Source organism: Aptenodytes forsteri, unplaced genomic scaffold (assembly GCF_000699145.1).
Source record: "Aptenodytes forsteri isolate BGI_AS27 unplaced genomic scaffold, ASM69914v1 Scaffold15, whole genome shotgun sequence".
Lineage (NCBI taxonomy): Eukaryota > Metazoa > Chordata > Aves > Sphenisciformes > Spheniscidae > Aptenodytes > Aptenodytes forsteri.
The window spans coordinates 24,893,100-24,916,097 of record NW_008795129.1 but is presented as its reverse complement, the minus strand read 5'-3'; the positions used below and the strand labels follow the sequence as shown (position 1 = coordinate 24,916,097).

Here is a 22,998-nt window from a genome sequence, read left to right as displayed (position 1 = left end):
TAAAAGAATATACAAAACATGTGATGCACAATGCAGTTGCTCACTACCTGCCGACCGATGCCCAGCCAGTTCCCGAGCAGCGGCCAAGCATGACATCATATGGTATGGAATATCCCTTTGGGCAGTTTGGGTCAGCTTCTGTTGGGCCAGCTTCTTGTGCACCTCCAGCCTCCTCGCTGGTGGGGTGGTGTGAGAAGCTGAAAAGTCCCCGACTTAGTGTAAGCACTGCTCAGCAACAACTAAAACATCAGTGTGTTATCAAAATTATTCTCATCCTAAATCCAAAACACAGCACTATACCAGCTACTAGGAAGAAAATTAACTCTATCCCAGCCGAAACCAGGACAGTATCATACAGAAAGGTTTCATTTACTTCATGCAAATTTTTCCTTCAAAAGAATTTAAAATCCTCAGATGAAAACTCTATAGCCACTCAGAGTTATAGAAAATCCATAATTATATCATTCTCTAGAAAAATAAGAAATAACAAAAATTCTTACATTTTTGTCAAAGAGCAGTTAAATCTTTCTTACAAACTTTAAATATCTGTAGCTTGTTGCTTACCATCTGGAAGCTTCTAGTAGAATGAAATTCACACTGCATCATATCAAAGAAGATTGGGATTGTAGCTTTCCGAAGTTCGGTTTCAGGGATCAGTGTCATTTCTAAGATAGGTCCCACCATTTCTGGGATGAACTTGATTTTATGCTGACCTTTACGAGAAAAGACGCATTTCAGAGTTAACGAACAGCCACTGACTTTGGTAGAAGATAATTGTTATAAAAGCCGTATCAATAAATTCTCATATAGCATAAGAAAGTATTTTTCATGATCTGACTCTACTGAAACATATTATTATTTATGCCACAAGAGGGGAAGTATGTGGTATGTATAAACCCAAATTCACAACAGTTGTTGAATCAGTAATCAAACTGGAACTTACCACATTTTCCACGAAGCACCCATATTTGCACACTCAAGTTTCAAGATTTTTTTCTAAATACAACTTATGGTTAGGAGAGAAGGAGGCTAAAAGGCACATCACTTGTATTAACTTATTTAGACTTCTGTATCTTCCGCAGCGTACCAAATGTTCTCTGTGTCAGTCTATTAAAGCGTCATCACGAGTGCATACTTTCACAGCCTCAAGACATGAAACTACATGTTACCAAGCCAACAATATGTCTTCTTTCTTTGAGAGCTGATCTGACTGGCAAACTTTATTTCACTGCACCTCCCCTAACCCTCCCTGCTACGCTCTCCGCACATGGAACAGAAATCGAACCTTACCAGGAACATGGCACCTAATAAATGTTGGACTAGTTAAAAACATCTAGTTACTGTTCATATTATTAGCTAAAGCGTAGAGAATGCAGATTATACGTTCTGCAAATTATCTGTTTAACAACTCCATGGAAAGATGTTGGTGTACAGCAGTGTAGCAGAGCACCAGAGAGCTCCAGGCAGAGGACTTGATGGCAGAAGTTTAGAAAATACAAATATATTCCCCTCTCAGCAACAGGCTGGGAATCATTTGAACCTCACTACACAACTGGTGACATTTCTCACAAATGCAATGTTAATGGATGTATACAATCAAACTCATACACTGTTTATGCATCCACTGCTGTGGTTCAGACCAGACTTCTTCAGAGCTGAGCTAATTTAACAAGCCCTCAGCTTCCTCCATTTTAAGACTCTTGTTTCCCATTGCAGTTACCAGTGGTATATGACAGAAACAGATTTTAATTCATTTATATTCCACTGCACTACACCAGTACGGCAGTAACCGTGGAAGTCTTTAATTAGCAGTTTCACTTTTGACCAGAACATAAATCTCAACAAACGTAATCAAGAAGAACTCCTTCACTAACAAAATGCGCTACTTTTTTTTTTAGCGGATATAATTTAAGTTACTTGATCTGGCAAACTTCAGAATCCTATTAGCATTAGCAATCCTATTAGGACAAATTAATACTCCACTAAAATTGCTACTTTGTATGATGCTGCACTGCTGGTTGTTGGTGAGGAATATCAAGTGAGAGGCATAAAGCTTTCCTCTGTCTCTCTTACAAGTATTATTACATTCGGCCTCCCAGGTGACAGTTTTCTTGTATTATGCCTGAAAAGTGTCAGAGTCAGTATTTCAGAAAACAAATTATAGTGACAAAAGTTATTCGTCAGGCACAAATCCAATGTCACGAAGTTCTCCGTGTGCCACAGTGGGTTCTTCCATTGCTTCAAGCACAGGGATTCCCTCAGAAAAGTAACTAACATCTTCTGAACTTTAGACGTGAAAAATAACGAATTCACAAAAGATTTTTTAAAAATCTTTGATCCCCTTTCCTCTTCTCCGCAGGAATATAAACTTCTTGCTCAAAAAGGGAGTCACTGAAGAGCTCATCTGATAACAAAGGCACGGAGAGCCACAGACCTCACCTCCCAGGTGCTCACCAATGCCTCCACCAAAGTGAACGGGAGCCAAGGGTGGCTGCAGGATTTGCTCCCGGCCACACATGATTCGGCCGGCAGCAGCCAGCCCCCCCACCCATGAAGCTGTACAGCACACACTCAGCCTTCTTGCTGTTCACCAACTGTTTGTATTTATTAGCGGTGCTGCCTCACAGGTAATCACCAACAGAGTTTTTAAATCAAAGAGGACAGAGAGCTTCTCTAAATACGAAATTCAGAAGGACTTGGGGGGAATGGAAGCGTGCAAGTTATTAGCAGAAAGTATTAAAATCACTTGTACATTCTACTGCGAAAAAAACCCTCGTCTGCTGTTGGAAACCCACTTAGTTCTTCACGCCGTCTGGAGGGTCCGTGGGTGGCTCCCACCAGAGTTTATGCAGCTTGGCTGCAGAGAAAAACAAGGGGAACAATCTGCTGGGGCAGCACTGCCTGCTTTGGATGTGAAGCACTCGCCCCGCAGCGCTGCTGCCCAGAGCCATTCCTGCTGTGGGCAGCTACGCTGGGGCCGCGGCAGGCAGGAGCAGGGGCCGGCAGCGACCACAGGAAGGCAGGGCAGCACAAATTAAAACGTTAAGTGATCTTGATTGGTTTTCTTCATCAAGCATGCATGAGGAGTAACAATAAGAAAGGGTTTGTCCACCAACCAGGCGATACATGAGAGGGCTGAGTGCCCTGCGTGACATCCTTCTGACGCTGTGACACACATTGGTGATGCGATGATGTACACGCACGTGCTTGCTACGATGATGTGATCCAGTGCGATGTTGTGTCACAAAAGCAAGCATGAGAGTAAAACACGAAAGGAAACGATCTTCCTCTGGCACTCCAGAGTATCCATCCCAGCTGCCTGCCACAGGCAACACTTTCTGATAAACAACCCAACAATGAATTCACCTTTTTTTTTCCCTGGGAGTGTAGGAACTCCCATGCAGAGACTCAAAATGTGACAAGTCTGGAAGAAAATTGAGGATTCTCTTCTGAAAACCAAATTGTGCAGCTGCTTTAAGAACCACATGCAAAAAAAGTATTCTTTTGAACATGCAAAAACCTCCCCTTGCAGTGGCTTCTGTCTTGCCACGAGATGAGCTCCTACAGACTGCTCACACAACAGGAACAGACCTCATTACGCGAACCAAACCCAAGGTGCTTTCTTTATTGGATAATGTGTGATTTTAATTTCCCACGTTCTTCTAATTTAAATTTGGGCCACAAAAAACACTGACTAATTTGCCAGCAACTTCACCTCTCACTTGGGTCAGCTCTGAACATGCATGACTAATTCAGAGAGTGTTATCTGTAATGACTTCTATTTATATAACGCTCAAAGTTCAGGTCTATTTTTAACCCTGGCTTTCCCTCCAATGACATCAACATCTCTGTCAAGACACCTTTTCTGACGTCAAGCACTTGGAGGGTAGGGCCGGGCCAGTGGGCAGCTCGCTGGAGGACAGCAGCAACAACCATTTCACTTCATCTTCAGGAATTTTACTTTTCCATCTCCCTCTAGGCTGGTTCAGATGTCAACAATAAAAGCAATGTTTTCTGAGCTGGCTTTCCTTGACCAACTTTACCACAAGGATATTATTTTTAATGTTATTACAATTTCTTTAACATGTAACTGTTGAAACCATTAACCACTGAAAACCGGTACACATGACCTAGTGTCAAACTGTGTTTTGTATATGCTAAATTGCATCACATAACGCTTTTAAGCGTTGTTCCAATTCCTACATTTTCAAGACAGAGGCCACAGCTTGCTTTATGCTTTTCTGACACTTACTGTCTCACAGAGGTCTAAGGCCCCAGTTCCAGCAAAACAGTGACTCAAAATACTACATTATTTTAAAGTTCAGGTTGTGATATGGAGGGAAAAAAGCCTACAAAGACTAATGTACACTATTTTTTGTGCACGCAAGAAAATAAAAGCCTTGCAGCACTTTCAGAAAAGCAACGCAGCGGGGGCTCTGCACACTGGAACTAGGCTCCCTGAAGCCATCCTCATTGCTGCTGCATCAGAGCACTCAAATCTAAAGCCTTCATGATCAAATCTAGCAGGGTATCAAACAGGACAGCTACAACTAGGAATTAAATAGAAAATCTGTCAGGCTGGATGTCTCGTACATGGTTCCCTGTTTAAAACAAAAATCTTATTCCTAAATTACAGGTGTTTAAAGTGTGTGCACACAGTTAGCGTTGCTCTCCACTATACATGCTCTTTTTTTTTCTACTTATAAAGGTGGGAAGGTACGAATATTGCAGCCAACACTGCATAAGAAACACAGACAAGAAAAAACTTTTAGAATTTGTATTTTACTATTTAATTTCAGAAAATAAAATATACTCTTAGATGTGCATTACAGCTACAGGACTGTCTCATTCCCAACTGGGGAGTTCTAACTCAGCAGGCATTACACGTTAATCATGGTATTTATGAACAAAAACTGATGAGACAAAATATTAATTTTTGAGGCTTATCCATACCCTTTAATACATAAATCAAAAGTCAGGGTTGTTTGGCTTCATCATATCTTATGCACAATGCCATAGTCTTAAAAATTATATGCTCAAGTGTATGCAAGAATTATAGCTTTTCACTTCTGATTTTGTTTCTGAACATATACATTAATAATTTGACTAATGTAGTGCAACTTCTAAGATAAAAGTGTCAAGCACCCCCCAGACAATTCCCCTGCAGTGGTAAGTCAGAATTCTTTCTTAACTGATGCTGTGACATACATGAGATTGGTGACGAGCCAGAAGTTAAACATCATCAGCATGGACTATCTGTATTACAAAGAAGAGAAAAAACAAGCTGCTCATTATGAGAAGTATAAAGGCCGCCTTGGATTGGGGTCCTGCCTCCGATTTACCTTTCTCTTGCAGCTTTTGTTGGGAAGAGCAGCAATTTACTGACTCTCTCAACATGTGAGATTTTGGCATTAATGATCCCAGCCACTTACACAATCACAGACATTAAAGCTAGAGTAGGTCACGGAGTCATCTACCTGCATAATCTCGGTTTATAAAAACTCCATTAAAGATAAAACGCTTTCATGACAGCACAGAAAGAAATATTGAAGAAAACACCACCCCTCATGCCAACCGATTCACAAAACTCCAGAAGAAATTATTATCATCTCCCTGTTAATGGTGAAAAACTGAACCCTAGAGCAACTAAATAACTTGTCCAAGAGCAGCCAGTGTCAGCAGCAGTCGTAAAAAGCACAATGCACTCCACAGTCCCCAGCCTGAACAAAATAACCTCATGTAAGAACAGCCAGATGTGTAACTATGTATGCAAACTTTTCTACTTTCAGTCTAGTAAATTCTGGGAAAAGTTTAAGAATCCAAAGATGCCAGAGAAATTAGTAAAGATAACAGAAGAATACAGGACTGTAAGCCTAGAACAGGGAAGGATTTGGCTAATTACAACAAAGAGGCTGCCAGCATCCTGAGCTGGATGACCCAGCATCAGGCACGATACTGATTTTATTAGCTGTCTGTCAAGTCACATATCAGGTGTGTACTATGCTTTAATCTGTTCTCCAGACACTTAATTCACAAAAGATGCTTCTAATAAAAAGTGAACTCAGCTGCTCTCAGAAGCCTTTTCTCATCATTTCAGCAGGGCGGATGCAAACTCTGTGATATCAAATACTTATGAACCCTTGCATTCCTTTCTCTTATATATGCTGATTTTTTTCAAGTTTCAGCAACAACAGTTCAGCTAGAGATATAAGTGAAGTGGCAAATGCATTTATTTCTGATAATTTAAGGAACTTTTGATAAAACTCGAAAGAGCTGAAGTGTCTCTGCTGTTAAGCTCAGGAAAATGAAATCTGGCAGACGAGTACACTCAGGTCACAGTAAATACTCAGTTTCTCATGAAATTCAATCCCTATATAGCTAAATTATACCCACAGAATAGCACAGACTTGAGATAGTCAGATATGCCTAATTTACCTATGAACTCCAGGGATGCCCAAGTTCCCATTCTTTACTGATCTTCCTGAGTCACTCTGATGCAGCCAAACAAGACTGAAAACCAGACTTCAAGCAGAATTTCCAGGCTAAGTTACTGATAACCCTTGGACGTGTTCATTTTGCTACAGTCCCAGTTACTGCATCCACACGTATGTGTGTGTATATATCTATGTCTACATATACGTGTGTATATATATATTTTTAAGGAGAAAAAAACAACATTCAACAGGTATCACCATAACTGTTTCTTTTTATTTAGCATGAGGTTGAATACCATGAAAAGACAGAAGATACGTAAACGTTGACTACAGTTTTCCCAGACGGCGAAATAAGCGTGCAGAGGCAGCTTTATTTAAAAATCACCTGCTTTTTAAATGCCTTCTGGAAGCCTACCATTATTTCAAGAGAAAGCAAGTTCATTTAATCTCTAACTCGGTTTATCCAAACACTGAGTGAAAGCATTAAGCAACAGGCGCTCAGACTACTTACCCAGATTATACCACATATCCCTGATTTCAAAACCAATCTGCCTTCTCAAATCTCCATACCTTAAAAAGGAAAACAAAACCACCATTAAAAAACCAATAAAAATCTAATACCAATAAGCAGAAACATCTCATTTCAAAATTTGACCAGCATTCAAAAATATTTGAAATTACAGAGCAGGTTCTCCAAATTCAACCAATACACTAACATTGCACAGCCTCCCTCACCAGCCCAGTGATGCGCCCGTGAACACTGAACTTTGCCGAATGTCCCTTTTACAAGGCAGTGAGACATAGAGGCTGCCTGACACGTCCAGGCTACGCCAAAAGCCTCAGCCATGCAGCCACCAGCTTCTGTTCCTCACCTCGTGTTACTTGCTTTCCCTCAAAAGACCCCGATTTTCAATTTCTGCAGCAATACTTACCAAAGGGAGAACACACACAAAACATTCACCTGTGCAAAACCTCTCTTTGCCATATTTTCAGATTACCTAACTGTCCTTTGGGACACATGGGTGGTTACAGAGATTAATTGTGAGCATTTTCTATTTTCCAAATGGTAATGGCAGGAGGAAGCTTAACAGAGAGCTTCACGGCCCAAGGCTGCATTTTATTTTTATACACCCTCATAGAATAGCATTGTCCTAGAAAATGCAACAAGGAACATCTCGTGACGTCTTGTACCTTGATGTGCAAAATCAGAAAGAGAAGGTTTCTATGTTCCAATGGGATTTTGTGTCCTGCCCGGGCTAGACCAAAAGTGAGTTGTCCCAGGCAGTTAACAAGCCAGGGCAGAGGTGGGAGCCCATCCTTCAGCCTCCCTGCTAAACCTGCCTCTGCTCTGCTGCAAAGTTGGCGGCACCAATGCCTCACATTTCCCATCAGGGTTTTTTTTATATTCTACTCCCTCTCCACATTAATGCCAGGAAAGCTTAGTGAATGGAAAACATCTTATTGCCTTCATTAATGATGGGATTGGAACCATAATGAGCTCCAAGAATTTATTTGCTATACAGAATATTTGTATGTTAAAGAACATTTCTTAAATAACAAGATGAGCAAAATGGCAGTATCTGGCAACTTGTGGGATTTCTGTGGGATAATAGTGAGACACCCTGTTATTAATACGGATTAAAGAGATTCTTCTGCATCATTAAGAATCTGTTATTATCTAATGCTTAAATGCAATGTTTAGCAAAAATTACAAATTACAATAATTAAATTTTTAATTATTAAATATTTGACATATTAATTGAAATACATACGTAAAAAGATGGGTGAGTGTGATATTGAATTAACTGATTAATCATATCCCTTTGGCACAGAACTGGTAGTGGTTTCACATAGCAATAAAAATTAGTACTTCCAGACCATAAATTTATTGCATCTTGAAGAATTTATGGTCTTGATTTCTGCCTCCAAAACATGATTAAACTGAAGATAACAACTTGTAAAATCATTATAAACAGATTTAGAATTTAGCAAACTTCATTAAGTAACAACTTCAAATGACTTAACCTACTTACTTATATTAGCAGTGAGAAATGTCTGTTGATTTCTTGAATTTCCTCAGCAAGATATACTGCCCAGTTTAATATAAAAATCACTTGAGGAAAATTTCTGTCTAAGGTTCCTGTCCTCACAAAGAGGACTATCAGCCCACAAATGTATTTATTTGACAGTAATTTCCATTCCAATTACAGCTCAGCTGTTGTTTTTTTGTTCAGGTCAGGAGTCTGATCTGAACTAAAATGCTCACGTAGGTGCACACCAACGTTGGACAGAGAGAGCAAGAGGAGACCAACAGCAGCCACGGCTTTGATCCCTCTGCTTTCTAATTGATTGGAGTGCTTTGCCTTTTGTAAGTATCCTTCGCACTCTTAATTACAAAAGAGAATTTGCATCACTGGTCCCATCTTGTACAAAACCATTTTGTTCCATAAATTCTAAATCTAATGAAATAAAATTCACCTGGCTCTACAAAACCATCTTGATTTCCTTTTGCAAACATGTAACTATAATGTTATTTATGATGTTTATAGCACAAGTGCAAAAACCTGAGCTCTGCTTGACATCACGTTTCCACTGAACTTGTAAATATTCCTGTTTCATCAAGGAAGCCCCATGAGTCACATGTACGTACATTAGATCATACAGTGCTTAAAAATTCTGTTTCAACACCCAGATAAAGCACAGCTTCCAAAGGAAGCACCTCAAAACTCACGATGGAGTGGACAAATTTGAAGGGCAAAATTTAGCTGCCAAAAAAAAAGGATTGGACATAGAGCCCTGTCTTTTCTGGTCAAAGCCTGCGACTCACACAGTGAAAGCAAAAAGCCTTTAAAATCACATCTCTCTGCAGCAGTAATAAACTCTTCCCATTCTCACTGTGATCTCTCTCATCATAATAATATACAAAAGGGATTGAATATAGAAGGTGAAGTAATACAAAATGCATCTTCTTTCTCTATATAGATATATAATATATATTGTACGTACAAGGAGTCCGAGCTATACTTGCTCAGGGAATCATAGCTTTGAAACTCCTCATTTTTGTGCATTAACTGCAGTAACCTGATTGACTGTGGGAACAAACTGCTTTTGTAGGTGCTCTTTACAAATATTATGACACAGAAAGAGTATCCATGCACCGTATTTGAAAACACATAACTGGCTTTTTTCAGTGTTCAGTGTTTAGTTAATTAATGATAAGGTCCACTACATTGGAACCCCAATGAAATTTAGGAGAAATACATACATTAAACAAAATATTCATGCTCCAGTCCTATTTCCAGTCCTTCTTCTTTTGACAGGTTTCATTTGCTGTGGGATTCTGAATAGCAATAGAGTAGTTCAAGCTCCCTGTTCAGCGGTAGGCAACGTAATCCCTTTTAACCAGGAAAGCATACAAGACTGCAGTTATACAAACCCATTCTTCAGGGATATCGCAGTGAAACTGGCTGTAGTTACAAAAATTCACTCTAAAAGGCCGTTAGGGATTAAGCAATAAAGAGCGCATGTAAAAGGAGATTAGAATAAGCACAAAGCTAAAGTGATTTAAAAATTCAGTTTTATAGTATGTTAATACTTCTGAAAAGTCTTGACTTTATGAACATCCTGCAGTATAAAATACTGTCTTCATCAGTAATGAATCATGTAATTTAGATCTTGATTCAAGGGTAGAAACACATGCAATACTTGATTCATGTTTTTAAAGCCAACCTTTCATTATACCATGATTGCATCTCAATTTGAATGGATTTAGCTAAGAAATTAAACTAAAATTATGTTAATAGACCTCAAGTTCTTGTCCATGATTTAGATGACGAACAGGACTTACTTGTTAAGTATTTTTGCTCTTTTAGCACTTGAAAAATTCTCCAGTTGTAAAGACTCTTGTGTGAGAAAAGCAACAGCCAAGTGGAAGTAGTTGTTCCAAAGCTGAAAGCCCCCAAAATGACAAGAATAGATACCATTAATTCTCTGAACTGTTTTTCTGCACACCTACAAAACAACTTAGAAGTATCTAAATTATGCACATAAATATTTAGAGGAGAAAATAACAGACACCACAGAGATGGTGTTTCTTGATATATTCTTAGTACATCTCCTTGTTGTGTTTATGTTTCCATGAAACATTCCTATCTACAAATCCTAATCGATTGTGTTTTGATGATTCAAGTAAAATGAAATGTGAACACATAAATACGAAAAAAAAAGGATCCTGAACAAGTGACCTAAACCGGCACGTTTCTCATCAGTAGGGCACTCAGGTGCCACATCTCAGGCTCCACATTTGAGGCAATAATTCTGCTAAAGCATCTGCTGCAAAAAGGGAGAGGACACCCCTTTTTGCTGTTCCTGAAGGGAAGAAGGAGTTTTCTGTGAGCTCTGAGTAAGACTTGGTGCTGTTATAGGACAAGGCCCACAAGACACAAATGATTGTACATACCTGCTGAGCCTGAAATGACTTAACTGGGCTAACTGGTCTCCTGGGGTTCACAATGACACATACATATACCAAAATTACGTGTTTAGGGCAGAAATTTATTACAACATTAGCATTAGTCCCCAAGACACTGGTGTTTTTTTCTTACCTGTAACTCAAAGTTGGCTTGATCAAGAAATTTTTTGTTTAGCATATCTGCATACTGATTAATTGCTCGCAGGAAGACTCTGAAAGATCAAGAGAAAATTACATAATTACACACTCTTCTGTGGTACCTTTGTACATTTGGCATCCCAATTAGACAAAAATCTGAGTCTGTCTGGAAAGTGAAATTTGTAGCTGTTACTTGAAAAGCAGTGTGATCTCACCACTGTTAAGTATACAGAATTATATGCAGATGTTCTCAAAATTAATCAAGTAAATTAGCATATGCAGAAACACAAGGAATGTTTTGGATAAAAGCACTTGTCTTTAAAATATCTCATGATAATCAAGAGATCATTAAAAATTCAGTTTATTAGGAAAAAAGTATATATATTTTTAAAGTTACAGTATCTTAGTGTCGTACCTAACCTAGATCTGCAATTGCCTGTGTTTTAACTTGCAGGTCAAGCAAAACATGTTTTTAAACACGAGGCAAACACTATTTTACTTATGGCACAATAACACATAAAAATGCTGTTGAAGGACAATCTTCAAAACATTGTTCACTGTTCTACTTCTAAAATGCTAATTTAGTGTAGTTTATTGCTTTTCTAAAAAGGATGCTTCTTAAATTGCAATAGGAGTTGGCTTGACAAGCTTTAAAAATAAAACCAAATGGTATAGTATAAGTAGGTCACTACATATTCATGGTGCTGAAAAGTAAACATATTATTCTTTGGTACCCTAATCTCCATTTTCAAAATAAACATTAGATTCCTCCTGAAAACTTTAAATTTATGCTATGAAACTGCCAGCTAATGCCCAGACAAATGAGCTTGTCTTCTGAGAAGACTGGTAGAGATTTATGTCTCCTGAAAGTACCGGCAACGATAAAGACCACTCATGACACGTACTACCTTCTCCCCCCCCAATAGCAATCTTTAAAAAGAGAGTTCACTGTCGAATGCAAATAACAATCTTTCTACAGGCTGACAAACAAATATCATAATTATTTAAAACAAACCAGTAGAGGCAGTTCGAAAGATCTTTTACTGAATTTAAGACACCTAGTGATCTCTCCTGAAAAAAATTAATATTTAGCTAAATGTGTGGTAACCCAAGAGAAATGAAGCCTCCAGATAACACACGGGCATCAGGATGCTAAGAGAGATTTTTTATGTATATTGAATTAATTAAGTAAGGCAAAAATTTTGACACCATTGGGATGTGTCTGTACTATAAGGTCAGCTCACCCCCGTAGTAGTGTAATGGAGAAGGACTGTATCCAAACATGAAAATAAAATAAAAAAGAAAATTTAAAAGATGAAAGAATATATAAAATATAAAGGAATATAGAAAAAAAGTAAATACATACATATATAGGTATATACACATACATACATTTTTCAGTACTACTCTTTATAGCTAAGATGTCATAGGCATCTACGCACTTGCATCCAGCATACGCAGAGATGCATTTCAGGAACAGCACTTCTGTACATTATTCACCAGTATCTTTGTCAGTGTATATGTTTGGAAACAACTTCATTAGGAGATTTTATAAATGAGATTAATTCAGCATACACAATAATACACTGCAGATATATGTGTTTTGGATCTATGATTCAATTACTGAGCTGTAGCACATACTAAGATTGAAACTGAAGTTATCCGTGTAATCAGACTATCAACAGTTTGATATGTAGACTTATACCCTGTTTTGTTTTGTGGTTTTAAAGTCTGATTATGGTATGAGATCCCTAAGTCTTCCTAGAAGAATTAGTAATTTAACATAGTAGGAAAGGCCATCTAACGCTCCTTGCCTTACAAAGATAAAATCGGTTCCAATACAGGGAGGATTATGCCTACAATTTAATTATGTTGCCTTAAGACATCACTGTAATGTATTCAATCTGCTCCATCTAATTAAGCTTTGGAACAATCTCATTACTTTATATACCATTATTTTTCTTTAAATTGTAACTCTCATTTTCCCCCTTTATTAATTCTAGTGAATACCAATAAAGAACAAATAATACAGAATCTACCGTACATTGCAACTGCAAAAGGACCAAACCACAGCACATCTGTTAAAGTGTAGTTGTAATTAAACACCACCATCCTCACAGCCCATGTGCTACCCCTGTAATCAGGCTGCTTTAGGAAGGTAGGTATTCCTCCCAACTTTCTACAGAAGAACATCAAAAGAAGAGATGCAGAGATTTAACTGTTGATTTTTTAATTACTCAAACCCCATTTTAATTTTGACTTAATGTGATGATACACTCAATCTTCTGTTACTGGATAAAACACTTCCTAATGTATGTCAGTGAAGAAAGCCCACTTCTTGTTCCAGTGAAAGTCAACAGAACAGTATTTTTATTATAACAGTATATCTTCAGCTGAAAATCAACTAGATTGATTTTTCAAAATCAAAGTGGAGGATTTTGTGCCTGTTTCGACCAGTACTGAAAGGATTGCTGGAAAAATTGTCAGTCCCTTTACTACAACATGGGGGGCAGTCCAAATATGACTATTCCAGATCATGGTACTGCAAAGTGAAACATAACTGGCACAGTACAATAACAGTGAGATCCATCCTGAATAATCCAGATTTAACTGAGGAAAAGGGAAGTTATGAAGTGGATTAATCAGCATGCAATTTAAGTACTACAGCCTCCTGGCACAACTGAAGTTACTAGAATGACCCTGTTATGGCTAAGCTCACAGTGCTTTCTAGTATCATCTAGTACCTCCAGTGCCAAGCGAAAACAGAAAAATTGTGATGATTTTTATCTGATGAAGTTAATTTTAAGAATATATATTAAAATATTGGCAATAAGAAGTAGCAAGTTGTATAGCATACTGGGACAACAAGAGTAGAGAGATTCCATCACAGTATTCCTCCTTCACCTTGGTGTAAAGCTTTACTGTTACGGGGCCCAACAAGGAAAGGCTGGATATAGATAAATGTAGTTTTCTATCAGGTGAGATCACTGACTACCACTCTCTGTACTCCTGGCCACCTCGTAATCTCTTACATACCCACACAAGAGTGAGGAGAGGTGTCAGCTGAGAAAAAAGGTAAGTATTTCTACCTGGAATATTCAAACACCATACTGTGAACGAGCTGCAATTCGGTGAAAAAGAATCAGAAGAAATAACAATGGACATAGGGCTACACAGCAAAAGTAAGATGGTAGGTTGGCATTGCTTCACCATTTTGGTACAACACTCAGTTGTATGGTTAATTGGACAAAAAGATTACTACCCTGAAGAGATCATTTGGATAGAAAAAAATTTTGGTTGCGAATTCTTGGCTATAATCTACAAAATGGTATGTTATCACCTGTGAACTTTGGTGCAACTCATGCATGTAAAAACGGTTCAGGTTTACGCCCAAATAAAATTTGAAAAAGGAAGCAGAAAAATTTTATGAATCATTCCAGGTGTTAGTTTAATCCTCTTCTTCCTCCAAAGCAGGTACTGACAACTTTCAATAACTTCACTGTCAAAGTTAGAGAAACTGAAAAAATTGAGGGAAATGTGGCTCTTCAGAATAGGCAGAATTAGACCAAATGCATCAGTTCTGTACTGAAGAGTAAGCTGGCTGCTGCTAACACACGTAAGGATGAAAGGTGTACTCAGACATCACTGGGCCAACAGACAAATAATCAAAACTATCGCCTATGCTCAGATGGAGAACATCAATCCGCAGTGGCATACCTTATCTTGCTGCAATTAATAATGAAGGTTGGTTTCCAGTGGCATGTGCATAAAAAGAAGTGCTTTTCTTGAAGTTCAGTTTTGATTAACAAAAGCATACATTTTCCATGTCAGAAAGAGCCACAAAAGTTAAACATTGAAAAAGAGAGAAGTTCAGAGACTGGAACCGATCACAATGTACTCCGCTGCAATACCAAGAATGTCACACAGAGCAACAAAATCTATTGCTAACATATTGGAAAAGATTTGTTAGATAAAAGACTTAATCAGCCCAATTAAAAGAAGGAAATTAACATTTCCTATGATTACAGAAGGAAGTCACTTCAGGATATGTGGAAGGAGGAATGACCGTTGCTAAAGGGCGTAAGTATCTACCAGACAACAAAATTAACATCCTGGACAGATAAGGTTTATGTGTGCTGAGCCCCTGGGATGAGTGGTGCTGGGGATGGCTCCCAAATGCATCAGCAGCTTTCTGTTGTCTCTTCTGTTGTAGTTAGGTCCTTTGAAGTAGGGACTGTCCTCTTATTCTGTGTTTAGATAGCTTCCGTCACAGTGAGGTCTTATACCATCATCAGGATTTCTTGATATTTTATCCCTGTTTATGCATTTCCCGATAAGACACCTTTATCAGTACTCCATAAACCAGAAGGAATAATGAATTGCACACACACACAGTGGGAGATTGCAAAAGTGTGTTTGTCAGGTGGTGGGCAGTAAAACAGCTGAGCATCAAAGTGCCATCATGTTGCAAAATGCTCGGTCCAGGTTGTATTAGGATAAGGGTCCACTGTGAGACGTGAAACATTTGTTCTTATCTACTTGGCCCTGGCAAGACCTCGGCTGGAATATTGTTCGGTTGAAGTCACCACACTTCGAGAGTGACACAAAAATATGGCAGAGAGCTCAGGTGAGAGAAGCAAGAGGACAGGAGATGCAGAAACCTATGGCACAGGTTAGACGTTAGGAAATACTTTGTAATGCTAAGGACAGGCCATCGAGAGCAGAAGTTCTCAAAAAAACCACCAAAACAAAAAAAACAGGTTAAGCAAACACCTGTGATCTGGTCAGGCATCATTCACCTTGTCCTGCCTTGGGCAAAAGGACAGATTAGTACTAATTTCTTCAGTAATTTCTCCCCATTTATGGCTCTCAATCCAGAGTCAATAAATCAATCAATATACTGCTGATTCAAGCCATGAACTAACTTCAATTGCAACTACTGAGTTCTGGGTATTTTTACTGTTATTGATTACTAATCACTTCCAATAGGCCCATAGGTGGTTAATTGGTTTGTGGATGCTTAGAGATTGGTTCACCAAACAGTGCAAAAATTAATGGTTCGATTCTCTAATTTTACCTTTGTAGAGAAGCTCTTTTTTCCTACAAACAACCTCACTGAATTCAGGAGCCTGTTCATATATATCAAATCTAGACTTCAACTGGCAATAATAAATGAAGAAGGGACACAGGGATTCAATTTATAAGCGTAACAGTGCCAAGTAACTAATTTTTTTTCTCTTTCTCAGGTACAGTCAGTTTTTCTTCCTCTATTCTCTCTTATAATTAGTCAAGTGCCCTGATTTGCTTGTTCGCTCATGTTTAAAAATATTCTGTGCCCCATTTTCTTTCATTCAGCCTCTCACATCATTGGAAAGTACCTGCGAAAGCTAAAGGAGCCAAGGAAAGCTGGAAGCCACATGATGCTGCAACACACCTCTCTCATCGGTCACACACACACACAAATCAAACTGCCTCTGCAATAAGATTTTTCTGGAGAAATAATCTACAGAGAGATACTGCAAGAATAGAAACATTCTTACAGTATATTCCACTTTGTACATTATTTAGTTAGCTCTAGTACCCAGGGATTTGGATTTACACTATAAGCACTTATGCAAAATACTTAGGACAAGAAAATATGAAACAATACGAGCTACAAATGTACTCCCCAGTATTTTTCCTTAAGCGAACATCAAAAAAGAAGAACGAAAGAACAAACGAACGGCTTCCCTAATGACAGAATAATTATCTAAACAAGAATATACAGATACAGCTTAAAATAATTTAGGTTTAGCTGATAATTCAATAAAAGAGAGGGAATTTGGAGTGAGGTTATAAAAGGCACTATTATGATGTCATTTCAGTTAATTTAGATGGAAGGATAATGAATGCTTTATTACAGCTGATCAGCCTTCCTGCACATCATCATGCTTCCCATGCTTGAGCTTTTGCTTCTCTGGGAGACAAATTTACTGTGCATATATGAGACAGACTACTCTTATCTTGTCAGACTGCGTATGAAACAACAGACCTAGACCTTGAAATCCCAACGCAAAACCCAAACCTGAACAAATGCTCACTAAAGCATGAATAGCAAAGCCTTCTTTTAAACAGCAATCACTTTAAATACCTTCAAATTCTTTTTCAACTTCTCAGTGTTGCAGAGCACAGTTAAATTTTAAACAACTTTTTACTTATATATGAATTAAAACTTGCATTTTAATATACTCCTATAACCACTTCTCTATTGGCATTGTGTACAGTATGGTGATTCTCCAATTATTTTAACCCTGGAACACAGAGAAGAAGTAGTGACCTCATAGCGTATTTTGTACAAGTCAAATGAAAGTCAAAATCATTAAAATGAGTGAGCATGAAGGTATCTGCCCTCCTTGCATTTCCCCCCAATTTTCTCCCTTCCCAAATTCTCTCTTTTCTTTTCTGGTGATGTTATTACTGTTCACCCATCTTCACACCTCCAGACCTGACAACTGCCCAGCCCAAATGAAGGTTTCCAAAATACTTTTCATTTTACACTTCCGTATATGACACTTCTCTGTCCAGTCTACTTCTCTCTCTCTTTAAAGAAGAAAAAAAAAAAGTTTAAAAGATTCCTTGTAATATCCTCTAATTCATCAGGCTAAAGAGCAGTCAAAACTTAAAAAAAAAGAAACAAAAACCTTGATAATTTGCTTTCTTTTGAATTACAATTCCTGGGCTGACTATGATAACAGCACAGAGTAATCCCAATGAAGACTTGCTACTAAATACCTACATTAGCATAATCTCATAATGTCTGCTCCACACTGGCACAGGTGCACCATGTCACTTTATTAACCTATTTTCTAATAAATATTTCAGAAACGGTTTTAGCATATTATCTATAATCACTGACACCTCTTTCCTAATTTATATTCTGTGCTGTGTGTCCTCTAAAACAATGGGGACAGATGAATGAAAAATAACTGCAAGTTACAAAATTCTGAAGGACAAACTTGTGGTCTGACTACCAATAACAGGTACCGTATAACAGGCACAATGTGTTATTTTACAAACCACATTTGCAGTACAGCTATTTTGCACCTTAAAATAAAATTGAGGGAACAACCCTGTTGGAATAGACAGGCAACAGTGTTACACCACCGGACAATCAAATGATAAATGTTTACAGAAATAAACAGTATAAAAAAAGGTTGGGATTTACAGTCCATTCAAATGTCCTTGCAGATGTAGCTGCATGGATCCACGCTGATATGGAGTCCACCTCAGACACCTGCTAAAATCGATGGGACTTCCCGGCAAGAAAAGCATCCTTAGCATGAGGACAGCACCAATACAATGATCAATCTGAAGCGTAGTTGTCTGTTTAATGGTCTTGGTGTAGAGTCAGAGGAGCACAGAGATGTTGAGGTTGGAAGGTGCCTCTGGAGGTCTCTGGACAAACTGGAGCAGGTTGCTCAGGGCTGTGTCCAGCTGGGTTTTGAGTACCTCCAAGGATGTGCACTCCCCTGGGCAACCTCCTTGGACAACCTGTGGCAGGGTCTGACTGCCCTCACTCTCCTCCTTTCTTGACCACTACTCTGAAGTCCACGCTGTGGTTTCTTGATGACTTTCAGAGTGCAGGAAAGAAGAAGCTTTAGACTTCTATACTCTTTTTCAAAAGCACCAGTAAACTTTGTCTCCTGAAATTTTATCTAAGTAACTCCAGCCATGGATATAACCTTATGTACTAAATTTCACCACCTAGAGAATTTTATGACGCAGTAATAAAAGCTTGGAAATAGTGTTTTCTAATGGAAATGCTAGAACTCAATTTAATTTAGGAGTTTTTAGCTAAGGCTACAATACCGGGAAAGTAGCGTCTATTGCAAGTGGACAGTATTAGTGTTCCTCTAACCCAAAAGTTAATATTCTAAAGGAAGAAGACACTGAATTCAGAGAGACTGTTTCTTATTATGGTAGTTGACAAAAACTTGCAATAGATCTTATAATTTAAAACATGTAATTTGTTGTAGTGCTGCTGGAAGAAATCTCTGCAATCAGGTTAGCTATGAAACAAGCAGTTTTCATTATATCGTGCTGCTCAATAAAATGCAAAAAGTCTTTGCTACGGTACAGATATCATCACCTTCCCTTGGTGAGTTTATTTGCAAAAAAACATCTCTTCCAAGCAAGTGTGCAACCACAGAGGACAGCTTGGTGGGCTCTCAGATGATCAGAACTTGCTGGCCAGGGCTGGTGCGTCTCTCCCGAGGCTTCAACACCCAGCTCTCCTGGCAGCTACTGCTTTCATGGGCCAACAGCTGCTGTGGGTGCAAACAGATGCTGAACCGAGCTCTGCCTTTCCAAACTGAGAAGGAAGATGGCTTTCCCGATACCCTCTCCACACAAGATGCCTACAGGCCATTAGCAATGCAAGAGTGGAGTCTCTTGAAAGATGTCATCTTGGTTCTTATTTTGACCTCATCTGAGATGGGAATTCAGCTAGTTTTTGCAGTGATAAAAATCAATAAAACAGAAGATGTTTTTTTCCTATTGCACTGCTTTTTAAAGAAGCATTCAGTCTGGAAAGAGAAATAATTAAAAAAAGAGAAGTAACTCATGGGAAGTGTGGGAAAGGACATCACAGGTAAATTTTCCTGCAAAGCGTGAAAGTTCCGACTGAATTTGGCAAAAAGTTTTCAAATACTTGACAGTGTCTCACAGTTTGCAGCACAGGAACCTCCCTCATTTTCTGCTGACAGCACTGTCCTCTGTAACTCACCCATTTCCATGGATTCCTAGATGTGAATACAGATTAAGACTACTTTAGGTAATTATGAATAAATCAATAGAATCAATTCCCTACATTTCAAATTCTTTGGCATTTTCATCTGTCTTGCAATCAATTGTTAAGATAATTGCAGCTGGCTAAACAAATGTCATAATGTTGCTTGAAAAATAATTTTTCCTGTGGGTATTTAATTACTTTATCAAAATCCATCACAGAATACTAATGTGGAAAAAGAAAGTAATCTGCCAACAAAGAAGATGTCCAAAGGTTAGTTTAACACCTCTTCAGTGCTGCTGGGGTCATAAATCAGGTGTGCTTAGCAACTCAATTTGCTGGAGAGGTCTATTCTCTTTGTCCATCACCCAAAATGTAAAGTTCATCGTGATGCCTGATGGCAGAGAGTTTCCATGGGAGGTGAAAAGAATTTGGCTTTTAGTCCTATGCCTTACTATTACTTTTATTGTCTAACTACGGAGAATCACAAACACAGAGACACCGTCCAGAAGAGCTGAACTTTCACAAAATTGGGATCCGCCTCCCCAACAAACACACAGAAGAAGTGACTCCCTGGGATGAGGCTAATATGTGATTTCTTGCAATAGATGAGAATGATAAACCACAGCAGCTGCTCTGTGTTGCTGTTCCACGGATGCTTATGCGGCTGACAGCTTTGCGAAGGGATCACTACTGCTGGTAAAGTAAAAAAACCTTACTGGAGCTTTAGGTAAGCCTGCATTTGATCCAAAATGTGGCTCTCAGATATTAAAGTGACACAAAATGTTTTAAGAAGGAAACAGTCACAGATGATACAGCACAAAAATCAGGTTTGCAGGGCAGATAACAACAGTATAACATTTATAATGTTTTTTTTTTCTGTTCTAGTATGTCCCTTATTTTGGGGAAGCCCAGAAACACCAATTACCTCTGATTGCCTTCAGCATTCATTTCATCCTTACCAGGCATGTGTTTTCTCCAATTTAGAAGGGCTAAATAACGCTGCAGATAAAAATGAACTGTCTCATAAGAAACCGCAATGGAACTAAACAATCAAACCATTTTGGTTTGCTCTTTTAACAAGCCTAGCACACGCCAGCAGAACTGCAGGGCAGCAGAGGAACATTTCTGACACCGCAAACAGATCAATTGGCAGCCTTTATGCAGGTATCTATCTCCTGCATCGAAACAACATGCTCTCGTGCAAGGTGGCTGCAGTGTGCAGTCTTTGGATGTGTTCAAGGCTAGGGAGGATCTGGCGCTTGCTCTGACATGCCAATCCTCCCCGGAATTTTACAGCTGGTAATTAGTTTCTGCCTGGTAAAGTCAAAGCCTCAGAGGCAAATGCAATCAGGGTCACAAAAAAATGGCCAAGTGTGTCAATGGGACAAAGTTTTTGCTAAAAGAATTTTTGTATTAAATGAGTTGTGAAATATAATTGCAGATGTATGTGCCACTGATACCAACGCACCATTGTTTATGAGGACTGCCAAACGTGTCTTTCATTTTGTTAAGAAGCTTAACCAATTTTTCCAGTCCTTTAGACCAGAATATGTTAAACTCCGTTCCCTTACTGTCAAACATAGGTAACACGCAGAAAGCAGGAACCGCTCCACCTCCGGAGGACATAGGCATGCAGCCAATACAATCCACACCTCCGGAGGACATAGGCATGCAGCCAATGCAGCAATACCCTGCCCCAGCCTCCCCACGGGTGAAGATTAAAGCTTGGAAGCATCACTAAAGCTCACCTGTTCTCTAGGGAAGGCTGAGCATCTCTGTACAGTTATACGACAAATTCTGGCTTCAGAAGCCTTGCAACTGGATCCTCCAGAATGAAAGCTCGTTCTCTGCAATTTCTTTTATGCAATACTTCAATTTCACTCTCTCTGTTAATCCTGAGGAAGCTCTTTAAGCTACTAAAATATGCTACACGGATAAAGTATTTTTAAAACGACAGGAAACTATCTGGCTTTTGCAATACAAATAGTAGCTTGGAAACCCTTTTCTTAGGACACCGTAAGACTAAAATTTTATTTCTGACAGCTGAGTTTGTAAGACAGCGTAATAACCCAAAGGTACCGCCATGTGTTGAATCCTCACCTTTGCTAAGGCAGAGCCATATAAAAGTTTGCTTTAATGTAGACACAGCAATAAGTGCATCCCCAATGCTAAGGCAGGTCTATTTACTTTGTCCAAAAAGCAGCACTTTGAATTTGGAAATTACCCTAATTTGGAAAGTTCCTGACTCCAGAAGCATTGCTGGACACCAGCAAATTGGAGCATCATCAATCCCACAGTGCCGATGGTGCGATGCACCACGCGGCAGCGCCAGAGCAGTTAATTCAGACACAGGGCTGTGCTGTGAATGTATTTCTGAGCCTCGCAAGGACAAGACAGACAGCCAGTCACTTCACAAAAATCAATGCCACTGGACCGATTTTCCTGGACTGGGTCAAAGTATAGTTGGGCAAAAGGCCCGCATAACATTTATGCACCACTTATGCTCCTTTTACGTTCTCCTCTGGCCTGAATTACACATTTTGGCTATCTCTAGGCAGATAATTTACAATGCCAACGGCACCGAAAGCCAGCAGCTTCTCTATGAGTAGACTGTAATTATTTTATGGGCTCATATGGGCAATAGAAACTAAGTGGGGAAAAATCCAGACTAGCCCTAACACTAGGAGTTTTTCCCACCCAGAAAAAAAACACCAAACAAAATGTTCACATTGATTTTTTTTTAACCAATGGTTGTGTATACAGTAACATGTAAAGCTGTCCTAATCTTATACAGCATATTACGTATGAAAGAGTGTATTACTTTGCCATTGAAACGTTACCAGATTGGAAAGAGCTGAATTTCCTGCTGACTGAGCCTCCGCTGAGCTCTCCAGGCTGATGACCAGCACCCTGCGGCTCTGAACCCCAACACAATGCCAACGGCACCGAAAGCCAGCAGCTTCTCTATGAGTAGACTGTAATTATTTTATGGGCTCATATGGGCAATAGAAACTAAGTGGGGAAAAATCCAGACTAACACTAACACTAGGAGTTTTTCCCACCCAGAAAAAAAACACCAAACTTCACATTGAAACGTTACCAGATTGGAAAGAGCTGAATTTCCTGGACTGAGCCTCTCCGCTGAGCTCTCCAGGCTGATGACCAGCACCCTGCGGCTCCCACCC

General features: G+C 39.0%; 1 protein-coding gene across 1 annotated transcript in view; it reads right to left on the bottom strand.

The window, feature by feature from the left end:
- Nucleotides 1-22,998, bottom strand: part of DOCK1 (dedicator of cytokinesis 1) — a 307,079-nt gene that overhangs the window by 78,400 nt on the left and 205,681 nt on the right. Inside the window, 4 exon segments of the mRNA XM_009278124.2 lie at nucleotides 565-713; nucleotides 6,946-7,004; nucleotides 10,282-10,382; nucleotides 11,039-11,117. Coding sequence (XP_009276399.1) covers nucleotides 565-713; nucleotides 6,946-7,004; nucleotides 10,282-10,382; nucleotides 11,039-11,117 — 388 coding nt within the window.